General features: G+C 51.8%; 2 protein-coding genes across 9 annotated transcripts in view; both read left to right on the top strand.

The window, feature by feature from the left end:
* The first annotated feature begins 3,330 nt into the window (after positions 1-3,330).
* SUOX (sulfite oxidase) lies at positions 3,331-11,651 on the top strand. The gene is made up of 4 exons (XM_032173431.2): positions 3,331-3,409; positions 6,973-7,032; positions 7,304-7,481; positions 8,365-11,651. Exons 2-4 carry the CDS (start codon positions 6,983-6,985, stop codon positions 9,772-9,774), a joined length of 1,638 nt encoding a protein of 545 aa, XP_032029322.1. The 5' UTR covers positions 3,331-3,409; positions 6,973-6,982; the 3' UTR covers positions 9,775-11,651.
* A 911-nt stretch (positions 11,652-12,562) lies between these two features.
* Positions 12,563-14,856, top strand: part of IKZF4 (IKAROS family zinc finger 4) — a 31,980-nt gene continuing 29,686 nt past the window's right edge. For 7 of the 8 annotated variants that reach the window (XM_058426835.1, XM_058426841.1, XM_058426840.1 and 4 more), the window contains exon 1: positions 12,564-12,793. The gene's annotated coding sequence lies outside the window, so the exon portion shown is untranslated. Of the gene's footprint in view, positions 12,794-14,856 lie in introns of all 8 variants that reach the window. The other variant, XM_032173428.2, reaches the window with a different exon arrangement.

Below are 14,856 nucleotides of genomic sequence, written 5' to 3'. Positions count from 1 at the left end.
TTGTATTTTTAGTAGAGATGGGGTTTCACCATGTTGGTCAGGCTGGTCTCGAACTCCTGACCTCGTGATCCACCCACCTCGGCCTCCCAAAGTGCTGGGATTACGGGCGTGAGCCGCTGCGCCCGGCCGTATGTGCATATTTCTAGGATCCATTTCTATATGTTTCTAAAAGGGGTCCATGACCCAAAGGTTGAAAAACATCACTGAATTAGTTTTTTTGGTTCATCTTGTAGTTTCCGCCTCAACGGGAAAATTTCCCCTGGATCTGCTCTTGACTCCTAGTGTACTTCAAACCCTTCAGTCCATCACAGTCTAAAGGTTGAGGGAAGGGGAATGAAATAGGATTATGTGTGGTTGCAGGAGGCTTTAAATTCCAAAGAATCTGAAGGTGGAAAGGAAAGAGGGCTGGTGCCAGACAAATCTGGCATTCTAGGCCTGTCTCTGTCAACTTAACAGCTGTGGCCTTGATCAAGTTAGTGCTTTTGAGAGGTGACAGTGTGCTGGCAGTCCTCGCAGCCCTCGCTTGCTCTCGGCGCCTCCTCTGCCTGGGCTCCCACTTTGGCGGCACTTGAGGAGCCCTTCAGCCCACTGCTGCACTGTGGGAGCCCCTTTCTGGGCTGGCCAAGGCGGGAGCCGACTCCCTCCCTCGGCTTGCGGGGAGGTGTGGAGGGAGAGGCGCCAGCGGGAACCGGAGCTACACGCCGCACTTGCGGGCCAGCTGGAGTTCCGGGTGGGCGTGGGCTTGGTGGGCCCCCCCACTCGGAGCAGTCGGCCGGCCCTGCCGGCCCTGGGCAGTGAGGAGCTTAGCACCCAGGCCAGCAGCTGCGGAGGGTGTACTGGGTCCCCCAGCAGTGCCAACCCACCGGCACTGCGCTCGATTTCTCACCAGACCTTGGCTGTCTTCCCGTGGGACAGGGCTCGGGACCTGCAGCCCGCCATGCCTGAGCCTCCCACCCCCTCCATGGGCTCCTGTGCGGCCCGAGCCTCCCCAATGAGCGCCACCCCCTGCTCCACAGCGCCCAGTCCCATCAACCACCCAAGGGCTGAGGAGTGCCAGTGCGCGACGCGGGACTGGCGGGCTGCTCCACCTGCAGCCCCAGTGCGGGATCCACTGGGTGAAGCCAGCTGGGCTCCTGAGTCTGGTGGTGATGTGGAGAACCTTTATGTCTAGCTCAGGGATTGTAAACACACCAATCAGCACCCTGTGTCTAGCTCGAAGGTTTCTGGATGCACCAATTGACACTCTGTGTCTGGCTGCTCTGGTGGGGCCTTGAAGAACCTTTGTGTGGATACTCTGTGTCTAACTGATTTGATGGGGACGTGGAGGACTTTTTATGTCTAGCTCAGGGATGGTAAACGCCACCAATCAGCGCCCTGTCAAAACAGACCACTCGGCTCTACCAATCAGCAGGACGTGGGTAGGGCCAGATAGAATAAAAGCAGGCTGCCCGAGCCAGCAGTGGCAACCCGCTCGGGTCCCCTTCCACACTGTGGAAGCTTTGTTCTTTCGCTCTTTGCAATAAATCTTGCTACTGCTCACTCTTCGGGTCCACACTGCTTTTATGAGCTGTAACATTCACCGCGAAGGTCTGCAGCTTCACTCCTGAAGCCAGCGAGACCACGAGCCCACCAGGAGGAACGAACAAATCCAGACATGCCGCCTTAAGAGCTGTAACACTCACTGCGAAGGTCTGCAGCTTCACTCCTGAGCCAGCGAGAACACGAACCCACCGGAAGGAAGAAACTCCGAACACATCCGAACATCAGAAGGAACAAACTCCGGACACGCCGCCTTTAGAACTGTAACACTCACCGCGAAGGTCCGCGGCTTCATTCTTGAAGTCAGTGAGACCAAGAACCCACCAATTCCGGACACACTTTCTGCCTCGTTTCTTAATCTGTAAAATAAAAGCTGAAGATTAAGGTCAATTATGTAAAGTATGTGTGTAACACAAAAGTAGATGACACTATTAGGAAGGAGGCTTTTAGATAGTCCCTAACTGACTTCTCTATCTTCCTTTGGCTGAGACGTTTTTTAGGTTGAAGCTCGCGCTCGCGCTCTCTCTCTCTCTCATATATAGATATATATTTTTTTAACAACTGGTAGGATAGGTTGGGCATCGGCCTTCTTCAATGATTTGATTGTATACAGATTGAAATCCTTTCCATTTCCAAACACTTAAGAGCCAAAGCCAACTTTTCACTGTCGGTTCCCTTACTTCATATCTCTTGATAATACCTGCCACCCCCGTTCCCTGATTCCTGGTAAAAGCTCTAGTTGGAGAGCCGAAAGGAAAGGAAATGATCTTTCAAAATTAAAGGTGAACACCTTCACTTAAACTGATTAAAATTGCAGCTCCACCGTCCGGCCTCTAGAGGGCAGTGTATGGATACATTTGTCCAGGTTGGGGGACGAGGTTTGATAAATTTTGTCCTGCATCAAATGACAAAAGGGTAATAGAAAATGTGTTATATTTATGCCCCTTACTTTGAGATAAGAGTCTACAACCTTCATACTTCGGGGTGTTAAGCTGCCATTGCTCTTGTTAAGGGGCAGTTTGTTATTTTAAGAGATGGGGTCTTGCTCTGTTGTCCAGGCTGGAGTGCAGTGCCGCGATCTTGGCTCAGTGCAACCTCGAACTCCTGGGCTTAAGCGATCCTTCCGCCTCAGCCTCCCGAGCACTGGGAATACAGGCGTGTGCCACCAAGGGGCGATTATTTTTTTTTCTATGCAAAATAAAAGATGGCTATTCAGTGTTGTTGGTTCATTTTTGTTTGGGGAGAAATTCGACTAGCCCAAGGAATCTCAAATTCTTGGAACCACTACTTTAGGCATTTCTGTTCTCCTTCCTTGAATATGAGAACTGAGCGATTGACTTTGCTTTCCCTAAAAGATAAACAGGGTAGTTGTAGTTGCAACAGTGTAGATAGAGGGAGGTCTACCCTGGGGTTAAAGTGGAGATCACAGCCGGGAGAAACCGGACTGGATCCCGAGGTCTCCTCCAGGGAGGGGCAGCAGGGGTGTCTCAAAATCTCCCACCTGTCAGTCCAATTTTTGGATTCCTCGTCACTTCCACACTGCCCCAGCTCCGGACATACAGCCCCGGTGCACGAGGGTCCCATTCTTTGCACACCAGGGGTATAATGGACTCCGGACTGTTGGCGAGAGTGACAGCAAAAAGCCAGCCTGTTCTCCGAGGCTTCTTAGCAACCTGCCTGTCTTGGCTCTAGGAGGCGGGTTCCAGCCAATGGCTGAGCCACCCGCTTCCAGCCAATGGCCGAGGGATGAGCTGAGGGGAGTGAGAGGTCCCTTACTGCACTCGGACATAACGGCGCTGGACCTGCCCCTTCTCGAGAACTCGCTGAGAGCTGGGCTGGTAAAATTGCAGTGCTGAGGACACTGGACCCGGTAAGGAGACTGGGGGTGGTAAAGAAGCTGGGGAGGAAGGGCTGCTGAGCTGGGCAGCGGAGGGGGCCTTGGTGTCCAGCTGTGCTCCGAACCTCAAGGGCAACAAAACTATCAGTACCTGCCTCCACTCCCTCTGTCTGGGTGCTCTTGAGATCGCGGGGTGTTGCCACAAGACCCTTTTGTGCCTGGATGCCGGACCTATCTTCCTACCTAACGTGCCCATGGGGAGTGAGGGGTCATCACCTGCACCAACGGGTGGCATTTCTGTATTACAGCAAAAGGCTGTCCCTCCCAAACCTGGGATTCTGGGCTCACTGAGTTCACCTGCGAGTCAGCCCTACCTGCACTGCTCTGGTCTAGTACAAACAGGCTGCTGGCATTGAGGTAGGCGGCAGAGAGAGTAAGGGTCCCATGGCCTAGGGGCAAGGTGAAGACTGCTCCTATTCCCATCTCTAGGTTTCTTGCCCTCCCTACCCACGACCCACCCACCCCGACACATTGGTCTCCAGCATCTCATCAGCAGTTTAGACATTTCTCACTCCTCCTCACTTTGGCCCTGCTGGGTCAGTGCTCCCTGTTCAGCAATGTGAGGAAGAAACTTGCAGGGCAGAGAGCAGAAAAATTACCTTCCTTCTCCAGCCTGCCCCTGACACTCTGGCCATTAACTCCTCAATTTGCTGAGCTCACTACAGTGGCATAGACAAGATTGAGGTGGTCTGGGACCCTGGGTTGGGGTCCAGTTCCCAGCTGGGTTCAATTTTTTTTAGGGTGAATGGGGGGAGAGTTGGGGACTGAAAGGCCTTCAAAGGCAATGTTATTACAGCAGTCTCCCCTTATCCAAGGTTTCCTTTTCCTGAGTTTCAGTTAGCCATGGTCAACTGCTTGGAAAATAGGTGAACACAGTATGATATTTTGAGGCTGGGAGTGGTGGCTCACGCCTGTAATAATCCTAGGCCTTTGTGAGGCCAAGTTTGAAGGATCACTTGAACTCAGGAGTTTGAGACCAACCTGGGCAACATAGTAAGACCTTATCTCTACAAAAAAAAAAAAAAATGCCATGCATGGTGGCACATGCCTGTGGTCCCAGCTACTCAGGAGGTTGAGGCAGGAAGATGGCTTGAGCCCAGAAGTTTGATGCTGTAGTGAGCTGAGATCACGCCACTGCACTCCAGCCTGGGCAACAGAGCGAGACCCTGTCAGGGGCAGGGGGAGGGGAAGGGAAGCCTGTAATCCCAGCACTTTGGGGTCTGAGGCAGCAAGAGGCCAGGAGTTCAAGACCAGCCCTGACAACATAGACTCCCATGTCTACAGAAAAATTAGCCAGGCTTGGTGATACACGCTTGTAGTCCCAGCTACTGGGGAGGCTAAGGCAGGAGGATGGCTTGAGCCCAGGTTGAAGCTGCAGTGAGCCATGATTGACACTCGCGCCATTGCCCAGGCTTTTTTTTTTTTTTTTTTTTTTTGAGACAAGGTCTTGCCCTGTTGCCCAGGCTGGAGTACAGTGGCACCATCATGATTCATTGCAGTGTCGACCTCCTGGGCTCCAGCCGTCCTTTCATCTCAGCACTCCTCTCCCCACCACCCCAGTAGCTGAGACTACAGACAGGCACCACCATGCCCAGCTAATTTTTTTTTTTTCCTAGAGACACTGTCTCACTATGTTGCCCAAGCTGGTGTTGAACTCCTGGAGTCAAGTGATCCTCCTTCCTTGGCCTCCCAAAATGTTGGGATCATAGGCATGAGCCACGATGACTGGCCAAAAAAAAGTATATTTTGAGAGACCACATTCACATAACTTTTTTTTGTTTTTGTTTCAAGACAGGGTCTCTCTCTCTGTTGCCCAAGCTGAAGTGCAGTGGCACAGTCAACTCACTGTAACCTCAAACTCCTGGGCTTAGCTCTTCTCATCTCAGCCTCCAGAGCAGATGGGACCACAGGTGCACTCCACCATGCCCAACTAACTTTTTATTTTTTGTAGGGACGGAGTCTCCAACTCCTGGCCTCTAGCAGTCCTCCTGCGTAGGTCTCCCAAAGTGCCAGGATTATAAGGGTGAACCACCACACCCAGCCCTTTTATTACAGTATAATGTTATAAATTTTTCTTTTTCTTTTTTTTTTTTGAGACATTTGAGACGGAGTCTCGCTCTGTCACCCAGGCTGGAGTGCAGTGGCGCGATCTCGGCTTACTGCAACCTCTGCCTCCTGGGTTCACGCCATTCTCCTGTCTCAGCCTCCCGAGTAGCAGGGACATAGGCGTCCGCTGCCCCGCCCGGCTTTTTTTTTTATTTTTAGAAGAGACAAGGTTTCGCCGTGTTAGCCAGGATGGTTTCAATCTCCTGACATCATGATCTGCCATTCTCAGCCTCCCAAAGTGCTGGGATTACAAGCGTGAGCCACTGCGCCGGGCTAATTTTTCTATTTTGTTATTGTTGTTAATCTGGTTTTTTTGTTTTTTTTTGTTGTTTGTTTGTTTTTTTTGAGATGGAGTCTCTCTCTGTTGCCCAGGCTGGAGAGCAGTGGCGTGATCTCAGCTCACTGCAACCTCCACCTCCCAGGTTCAAGCGATTCTCCTGCCTCAGCCTCCTGAGTAGCTGGGGTTACAGGCACATGTCACCATACCCGGCTTATTTTTGTATTTTTTGTAGATACAGGGTTTCCCCATTTTGGCCAGGCTGGTCTCAAATTCCTGACCTCAGGTGATTTGCCCGCCTCAGCCTCCCAAAGTGCTGGGATTACAGACGTGAGCCACCGCACCGGCCATTGTTGTTAATCTCTTACTCTGGGTCATTTAGTAATTAAACTATAAGAAGTATGTACGTATGGGGGAAAAAACAGTAATATAGGGTTTGGTACAATCTGTGGTTTCAAACATCTACTGGGGGTCGTAGAACATATCCCCAGTAGATAAGGGGGTTCCACTGTTGATAAGGGGGTACTGTACTTGTTGACTCTTCATGTTAGCTCTGCTAGGCAAATGTCATTTCAGAGATGAGGAAGCAAGTTCAGAATGGCTTGGAATGTTGCTCAGGAAATCGGGCTGGTTAATGAATAGCAAGATCCAGTTTCACAAACCCAAGGCATTTTGCCCCCAGAATCTGGGCTCCTTCACCCAATTAGGCTGTCACTACTTTTTTTTTCACTTTTTTATCCCTGTTTAAGTCAGTCTGACCCACAGTTGTCCTCAGCTGACTTCAGAAATAATAATCTGGCCAGTAGACATTTGGTTTCGGTCCTTTAGGCCCTTCACCCCAGGCATTGTTCTCTATGGTGGACAAAGTTCAGGATGGAAGATGAGAGAAAGGTGATCTGATTCTAGAAGCACCCATCCCTCCTACCCCATTCCCCACCCGCATTACCTGCCATCCTGTCAGCACAGTCTGTCTCTGAAGTGCTCCAAGTTTTCTCTAAGGGCCCATTTGGACTCCCACTCTCAAGACTCCTCATTTGCCCACAAAGCTCCTTGCTGACCTTCTCTGTGTCTTCCTCTCACCCATTCCCTTAGCCCTCCCTAATATTCCCTCCCAGGGTCTCCCTATCTTGATCCCAGAATCTTCCTTCTACAGGTCTGCTACAATGCTGCTGCTGCACAGAGCTGTGGTCCTCAGGCTCCAACAGGCCTGCAGGTAGGCCAGCCCATGCCAGGACTTGCCTCCTAGCCCCTATCTGCCACCCTTAGTGTCTTTTACAATGTCATACTTTGCAAATAAGATCATTGAGAGAGCATGTCCAGGGAGGACAGAGAAAGCCAGATCCCACTCTTCCCACTTATCCCTGGAGAAACTAAGTTCCAACTTAAGGAACCAATGGCCAACCAGGGAGAAAGAAGTAGACCCCAAGCCTTCACTGGCCCTTTCACATCACCATACGTGCTACTAAGACCTCTCTCTCTTCCAGACTCAAGTCAATCCCCTCAAGGATCTGCATTCAGGCCTGCTCCACAAATGATTCATTTCAGCCCCAGCGCCCCAGCCTCACCTTCTCTGGTGATAACTCCAGCACCCAGGGATGGAGAGTCATGGGGACCCTATTAGGTCTCGGGGCAGTGTTGGCCTATCAGGACCATCGGTGTAGGGTAAGTAGGGAAGGTGCTTCATTGTCAGAACAGACTGGGCGCAGTGGCTCACGCCTGTTATCCCAGCACTATAGGAGGCCAAGGTGGGTGGGTCACATGAGGTCAGGAGTTTGAGACCAGCCTGGGCAACATGGCAAAACCCCATCTCTAGTAAAAATACAAAAATTAGCCAAGTGTGGTGGTGCACACCTGTAATCTCAGCTACTTGAGAGGCTGAGACACGAGAATCGCTTAAACTCAGGAGGCTAAGTCTGCAGTGAGCCAAGATCAAGATCGGGCCACTGCACTCCAGCCTGGGTAACAGAGTGAGACTCCATCTCAAAAAAAAAAAAAATTGTCAGAATAAAGGAATCAGTCCTAGTAAACTCTACAGGCAACCCAGGCTGTGACCCGTGTTCTCGCAGTTACCATAGAGTTCACAGTGACACAGTCTTCATGCACAGTGGAGATGAAATCTGCTAATCTGCTACCTTCACTTCCCAGTGGCCAACACTGTGGGTTGGGTCAGGGTGAGCTAGAGTGATTTCTTCATTTTTTTTTTTTGAGACGGAGTTTCGTTCTTGTTGCCCAGGCTGGAGTGCAATGGCATGATCTCAGCTCACCACAACCTCCACCTCCCGGGTTCAAGTGATTCTCCTGCCTCAGCCTCCCGAGTAGCTGGGATTTACAGGCATGTGCCACCATGCCCAGCTAATTTTGTATTTTTAGTAGAGACAGGGTTTCTCCATGTTGGTCAAGCTGGTCTCGAACTCCCGACCTTAGGTGATCCGCCCACCTCGGCCTCCCAAAGTGCTGGGATTACAGTCATGAGTCACCACGCCCGGCCAAGTGATTTCTTCTTAATAGTCTCTTCCCTTTTATCTTACTCCTTCCCTGCCAACAGGCTGCTCAGGAGTCAACACACATATACACTAAGGAGGAAGTGAGTTCCCACACCAGCCCTGAGACTGGGATCTGGGTGACGCTGGGCTCTGAGGTCTTTGATGTCACAGAATTTGTGGACCTACATCCAGGTGGGCCTTCAAAGCTGATGCTAGCAGCTGGGGGTCCCCTAGAGCCCTTCTGGGCCCTCTATGGTGTTCACAACCAGTCCCATGTGCGTGAGTTACTGGCTCAGTACAAGATTGGGGAGCTGAACCCTGAAGACAAGGTAGCCCCCACCGTGGAGACCTCTGACCCTTATGCTGATGATCCTGTACGTCACCCAGCCCTGAAGGTCAACAGCCAGCGGCCTTTTAATGCAGAGCCCCCCCCTGAGCTGCTGACAGAAAACTACATCACACCCAACCCTATCTTCTTCACCCGGAACCATCTGCCTGTACCTAACCTGGATCCAGACACCTATCGCTTACACGTAGTAGGAGCACCTGGGGGTCAGTCACTGTCTCTTTCCCTGGATGACTTGCACAACTTTCCCAAGTACGAGATCACAGTCACTCTGCAGTGTGCCGGCAACCGGCGCTCTGAGATGACTCAGGTTAAAGAAGTAAAAGGTCTGGAGTGGAGAACAGGAGCCATCAGCACTGCACGCTGGGCTGGGGCACGGCTCTGTGATGTGTTAGCCCAGGCTGGCTACCAACTCTGTGAAACTGAGGCCCATGTCTGCTTTGAGGGACTGGACTCAGACCCTACTGGGACTGCCTATGGAGCATCCATCCCTCTGGCTCGGGCCATGGACCCTGAAGCTGAGGTCCTGCTGGCATATGAGATGAATGGGCAGCCTCTGCCACGTGACCACGGCTTCCCTGTGCGTGTGGTGGTTCCTGGAGTGGTGGGTGCCCGCCATGTCAAATGGCTGGGCAGAGTGAGTGTGCAGCCAGAGGAAAGTTACAGCCACTGGCAACGGCGGGATTACAAAGGCTTCTCTCCATCTGTGGACTGGGACACTGTAGATTTTGACTCTGCTCCATCCATTCAGGAACTTCCTGTCCAGTCGGCCATCACAGAGCCCCGGGATGGAGAGACTGTAGAATCAGGGGAGGTGACCATCAAGGGCTATGCATGGAGTGGTGGTGGCAGGGCTGTGATCCGGGTGGATGTGTCTCTGGATGGGGGCCTAACCTGGCAGGTGGCTAAGCTGGATGGAGAGGAACAGCGCCCCAGGAAGGCCTGGGCATGGCGTCTGTGGCAGTTGAAAGCCCCTGTGCCAGCTGGACAAAAGGAACTGAACATTGTTTGTAAGGCTGTGGATGATGGTTACAATGTGCAGCCAGACACTGTGGCCCCAATCTGGAACCTGCGAGGTGTTCTCAGCAATGCCTGGCATCGTGTCCATGTCTATGTCTCCCCATGAGCATGGAAAGGAGCCACCTCCACCCCTTTCCCCACCCATTAGCCTCACTGCTTCAGAAAAATCTTTCCCACCTCTCAACTTCTTGGATCACAACTCTGGCCTTCCTAAGCCATACCCAAGTACACATATAGCACATTTCACCCAAGGACCCTCCCTCCTTGGACACTATGTTACATACCCCTCTTGGCCTTTGAACCTGTGCCAGGAAGTGTGAGCTGTTACAGCAAGGGGCTAGAAGTGAGAGAAGTAATTCTGGAGTCAAGCACTATTTTCTCTTCCTACCCCACCTCCATTTCTAATGCCTACTACCATCAAGGCCTTGTTTTGCTTTTCTTTTTGGATTCTTCAGAGAAATGTGTGTGGCATGTGTAAGAAAAGTGTATATACTATTTTATACTACCTCTCCAGGTTGCCAGAGAGTTGTGAGGACAGCAAGGGGCACAACCGTCTCCCTTTATAGTTCTACTTTTCTAATAAATAGTCTGTTTAAGCCGGGCGCGGTGGCTCAAGCCTGTAATCCCAGCACTTTGGGAGGCTGAGGCGGGCGGATCACGAGGTCAGGAGATCGAGACCATCCTGGCTAACACGGTGAAACCCCGTCTCTACTAAAAACACAAAAAATTAGCCGGGCGTGTTGGCGGGCGCCTGTATTCCCAGCTACTCGGGAGGCTGAGGCAGGAGAATGGCGTGAACCCAGGAGGTGGAGGTTGCGGTGAGCCGAGATCGCGCCACTGCACTCCAGCCTGGGGGACAGAGAAAGACTCCGTCTCAATTAAAAAAAAAAAAAAAAAATAGTCTGTTTAAGATCATAACTCTTGGGCCTGGGGAGTGAGCCTATTGCAGGAGGGAGGATACATTTGTACTGGGATGTATAATGAGATTAGTCCAAAACAAACAAAACTGGGGAGAAGACAGAGAGGAAGTAGGCTTGTAGGTTAAGAAGTAGGGCTTCCGGCTGAGCACAGTGGCTCACGCCTGTAATCCCAGCACTTTGGGAGGCCAAGGCAGGTGGATCACTTGAGCTCAGGAGTTCGAGACCAGCCTGGCCAACATGGCAAAACCCCATCTCTACCAAAAATACAAAAATTAGCCGGGTGTGGTGGCGGGTGCCTGTAATCCCAGCTACTTGGGAGGCTGAGGCAGGAGAATTGCTTGAACCAAGGAGGCGGACGTTGCAGTGAGCCGAGATCACACCCACTACACCCCAGCCTGGGCAACAGAGCGAGATTCTGTCTCAAAAAAAAAAGGAGCTTCCTTCTCTGAGGTCTGGCAATATCTGCAGGGACACCTAGGTGATTGACCTCAGGATACCATGAAGATAGAAGAGGTGACAAAAACATGTACCCTCCAACTTCTCTCCCCAACAATTCCAATGCACTTGGCAGGAAAGGCAAAGGGTGCTAGGAGTTTAAAATCAATATTGTCTTAGGAGGTTGTGAAAGCAAAATAAATCTTGGGGCCCCAGAATCACTAAGCTAAAGGGAAAAGTCAAGCTGGGAACTGATTAGGGTAAAGCTGCCTCCCATTCAAAGTCATCCCTCTGCTCACTGAGATAAATGCATATCTGATTGCCTTCTTTGAGAGGAATACAACCATTTGCTCTTATTTTTTTTTTACTTTTATTTTTTGTAGAGACAGAGTCTCGCTCTGTCACCCAGGCTGGAGTGCAGGAGTGCGGTGGCACGATCTCTGCTCTCTGCAACCTCCGCCTCCGGAATTCAAGCAATTCTGTCTCAGCCTCCCAGGTAGCTGGGACTACAGGCGCACACCGCCACGCCCGGCTAATTTCTTTTGTATTTTAGTAGAGATGGGTTTCACCACGTTGCCCAGGCTGGTCTCAAACTCCTGAGCTCAGGCAATCCGTCTGCCTCGGCCTCCCAAAGTGCTAGGATTACAGGCGTGAGCCACCGCGCCCGGCTTTCTTTCTTTCTTTTTTTTTTTTTTTTGAGGCTAAGTCTCACTCTGTTGCTCAGGCTGGACTGCAGTGGCGCGATCTCGGCTAACTGCAACCTCCGCCTCCCGGGTTCAAGCGATTCTCCTGCCTCAGCCTCCTAAGTAGCTGGGACTACAGGCGCGCGCCACCATACCCCGGCTAATTTTTTATTTTTAGTAGAGACGGGTTTTCACCATGTTGGCCAGGCTGGTCCTGAGCTCCTGACCTCAGGTGATCCGCACGCCTCGGCCTCCCAAAATGCTGGGATTACAGGCGTGAGCCACTGCGCCCGGCCCCATTTACCTCTTATCTACCTATGACCTGGAAGCCTCCTCCCAGCTTTGAGTTGTCCCGCCTTTACATATATTGATTGATGTCTCTTGTCTCCCTAAAATGTATAACACCAAGTTGTGCTCCAATCGCCTAGGGCACATGTCGTCAGGACCTCCTAAGTCTGTGTTACGGGCGTGCGTCCTTAACTTTGGCAAAATAAACTTCCTAAACTGAGACCTGTCTCACATTTTTGGGATTCACAAGGTACAGAGGAAAAACTTGGCTCTAGGGCCTGACGTGCTAGGCCACATAGGGCGTCCAGCGTGTGCTTAGATTGCAAACTGGGTGCAGATTACAGGCTAGTTTTTGGGTTACCTTCGGCAGGCGATGGCGCCTTTCGGACTTGAATCTTTCGGCGCTCGGCTACTCTCCCCTAGCTCCTCTCCCATTTTCCCCCAGCAGTCTCCCGGGCTTGGGGACGCTCGGTGTTCGGCCACGCCGCCTGTCGCCTGGTAGTGGGACCGGAAGTTGTTAGGGGGAGGGGGACGGCTGTGATGGGGGGGGATATTTGGGGGGGCAGGTCCCTTCTCAGGTGAAGCTGCTGATGGAGATGGAGCCGCCACCACTGCCGCCTCTGAGCGCCCGGGTCCTGGCTCCGGCCCGGCGACTGCCGCCGCCTCAGTGACCCCACTCCCCCCGCACTGGGCCGCCCGGGCCAGAGTGGGGGACCCCCGCCCCCTCGCCTCCCTCTCCCCCAACACCGTCCCCTCTCCCCAACCCCTCACAGCCTGCGCGCGCGCGGAGACGCCTCAGGTGAGTGAGGGGCGGGGCTTGATGGGGGTAAAGCGGGGGCGGGGCCTCGGTAGCCGGGGGCGGGGCCTGAGGGGCTCGGGCGTGAAGGAGCAGGGAGACGTGGGCGGGGGAAGGGGCCAGGCTGAGAGAGGGTCGCGGGTTGGGCTGGGGCCGGAGGGGTGGAAGATGGCCGGGGGAGTTTGGCCCGAGGCCCCAGTATTAAGAGCGAGGTAGCAGGGACTCGGGGGTCCTAAAAAGGCGGGAGACAGATCAAGGCAGGGGGCTGAGGACAGGCAGGAGCTGCCAGGCGCGGGGCTCCTCCGTGGGGATGTGGCTTGGGTATACAGCAGAAGGACAGCGAGGAGAAAGGAGCAGCAGAGAGAGTATCTCAACAAAAAAAGCGAGAGACCCGGGTGTTGGGTCGAGGAATGCTGAAGACAGGAGTCTGGGGATAAAGACGTAGGCCTAGGTGAGATCTGGGAGGCAATGAGCATATTGGGAGAAACATGTAGAGAAGAAACTTAGGATGGAGTGAGAAGTGCACAGTGTAGGGTGAGAGGTGTAGGGAACTTGGGAAGCAAGGCTGGGAAGGAAGAGATTCACTGCCTAAGAGCCCTAAGAAAGAAATGCAACAGAGGAAACCCCAGGGCAGACATCCAGATGGGTGCCTGCTTCCTGTGTACCAAAGCAGCCCTCCCTATACCTCCTCACACAAATCCCATCCCGTTATTTTCTTACCCTATGGCTGCTAGAGTTGTAGGTTCTCACTTTTAAAATTTTCTATATTATTTCTGTGCCTTTAAAAAAAATTATGACTAGTCCTGTCTGGGAACAGTGGAATGTTTAATGGAACGTGGACCTTTAGATATGCTTATGAAATATTGTACCCCAATCCCCCTCCAAGGTCAAGAACTCACGAACTCTGCTTCCAGGAAATTTATTTTATTTTATTTTATTTTTGAGACGGAGTTTCACTCTTGTTGCCCAGGCTGGAGTGCAATGGTGCGACCTCGGCTCACTGCAACCTCCATCTCCCAGGTTCAAGGGATTCTCATGCCTCAGCCTCCCAAGTAGCTGGGATTACAGGCGCCCGCCACCACCCCTGGCTAATTTTTTGTATTTTTAGTAGAGATGGGGTTTCACCATGTTGGCCAGGCTGGTCTGGAACTCCTGACCTCAGGTGATCCACCCGCCTCGGCCTCCCAAAGTGCTGGGATTACAGGCATGAGCCACTGTGCCTGGCCAGAAAATTTTTTGCATACCTTATTTCGCCCCATTCCCTTCTCTCATGAACAAAACTGTCTATTGTTACTCTTATCAACCCTCGCTTATATGTCTAGTAGTTCCTACTGTGCCTGTCTCCCCAGCCTGTGCCCTCGAAGCGTCAGTGGTGGGCATGGTATGTTCCTGACATGCTCACATGTCAGCTTTAGGTGTTCCAACGTCATGGTCAACCAGATGACCATTGAAGCCTGTCTCCCCTTACTGATACTTGCTCACTTTGCCTGGGTGAAGATACATGTTCATATCCTTAAGGAAGCATAAAAATGTTATCTGACTACCTAGAATATTTCCACTTAAGATAACTCAGATTCTGAGGACAAGGCCAGATAAAAGGCCAAATCAGACAATCTTCGAAAGCATAGTGTTTCGTTTGGTTGGGGTGTATGGTGATCCCTCACCTCCCCATGGACCTGCTAGTAGGTCCGTGAATCTTGCTCTATGGTTTGCAGGAGGACTTCAGCTTTCCCTACTAACAGCCTAAAGCCAGAGAATCCAGACAGACCCTTGGGTCATGAGAACAGTCAGATGAGTAGCTCCTGAGATAAAAATAAAATCTTAAAAGAAGAAAATAGCTTTACCATTGGGAAGCAAGAGAAGTTTCACTGGAGCTTCTGGGGTGGGCTTCAGAATGGTGAGAGCTGCCCTCATTTTGGCAGCTTCAGAATTATACCTTGCCTTAGTCAATAGAAGGTGATGTCTCAGACACAAAATATAATGTCTTTGTTGCCCACTGAGTGCAGTTAGTTAGTTGAATTGTAGCTTCTGGGCAATCCCCTTCCTCTGAGTAGGTTATAAGGGTA

Source organism: Hylobates moloch, unplaced genomic scaffold, assembly GCF_009828535.3.
Source record: "Hylobates moloch isolate HMO894 unplaced genomic scaffold, HMol_V3 SCAFFOLD_13, whole genome shotgun sequence".
Classification (NCBI taxonomy): Eukaryota; Metazoa; Chordata; class Mammalia; order Primates; family Hylobatidae; genus Hylobates; species Hylobates moloch.
Note: the sequence above shows the minus strand (reverse complement) of the source record. Positions and strands in the feature narration are given on the sequence as shown.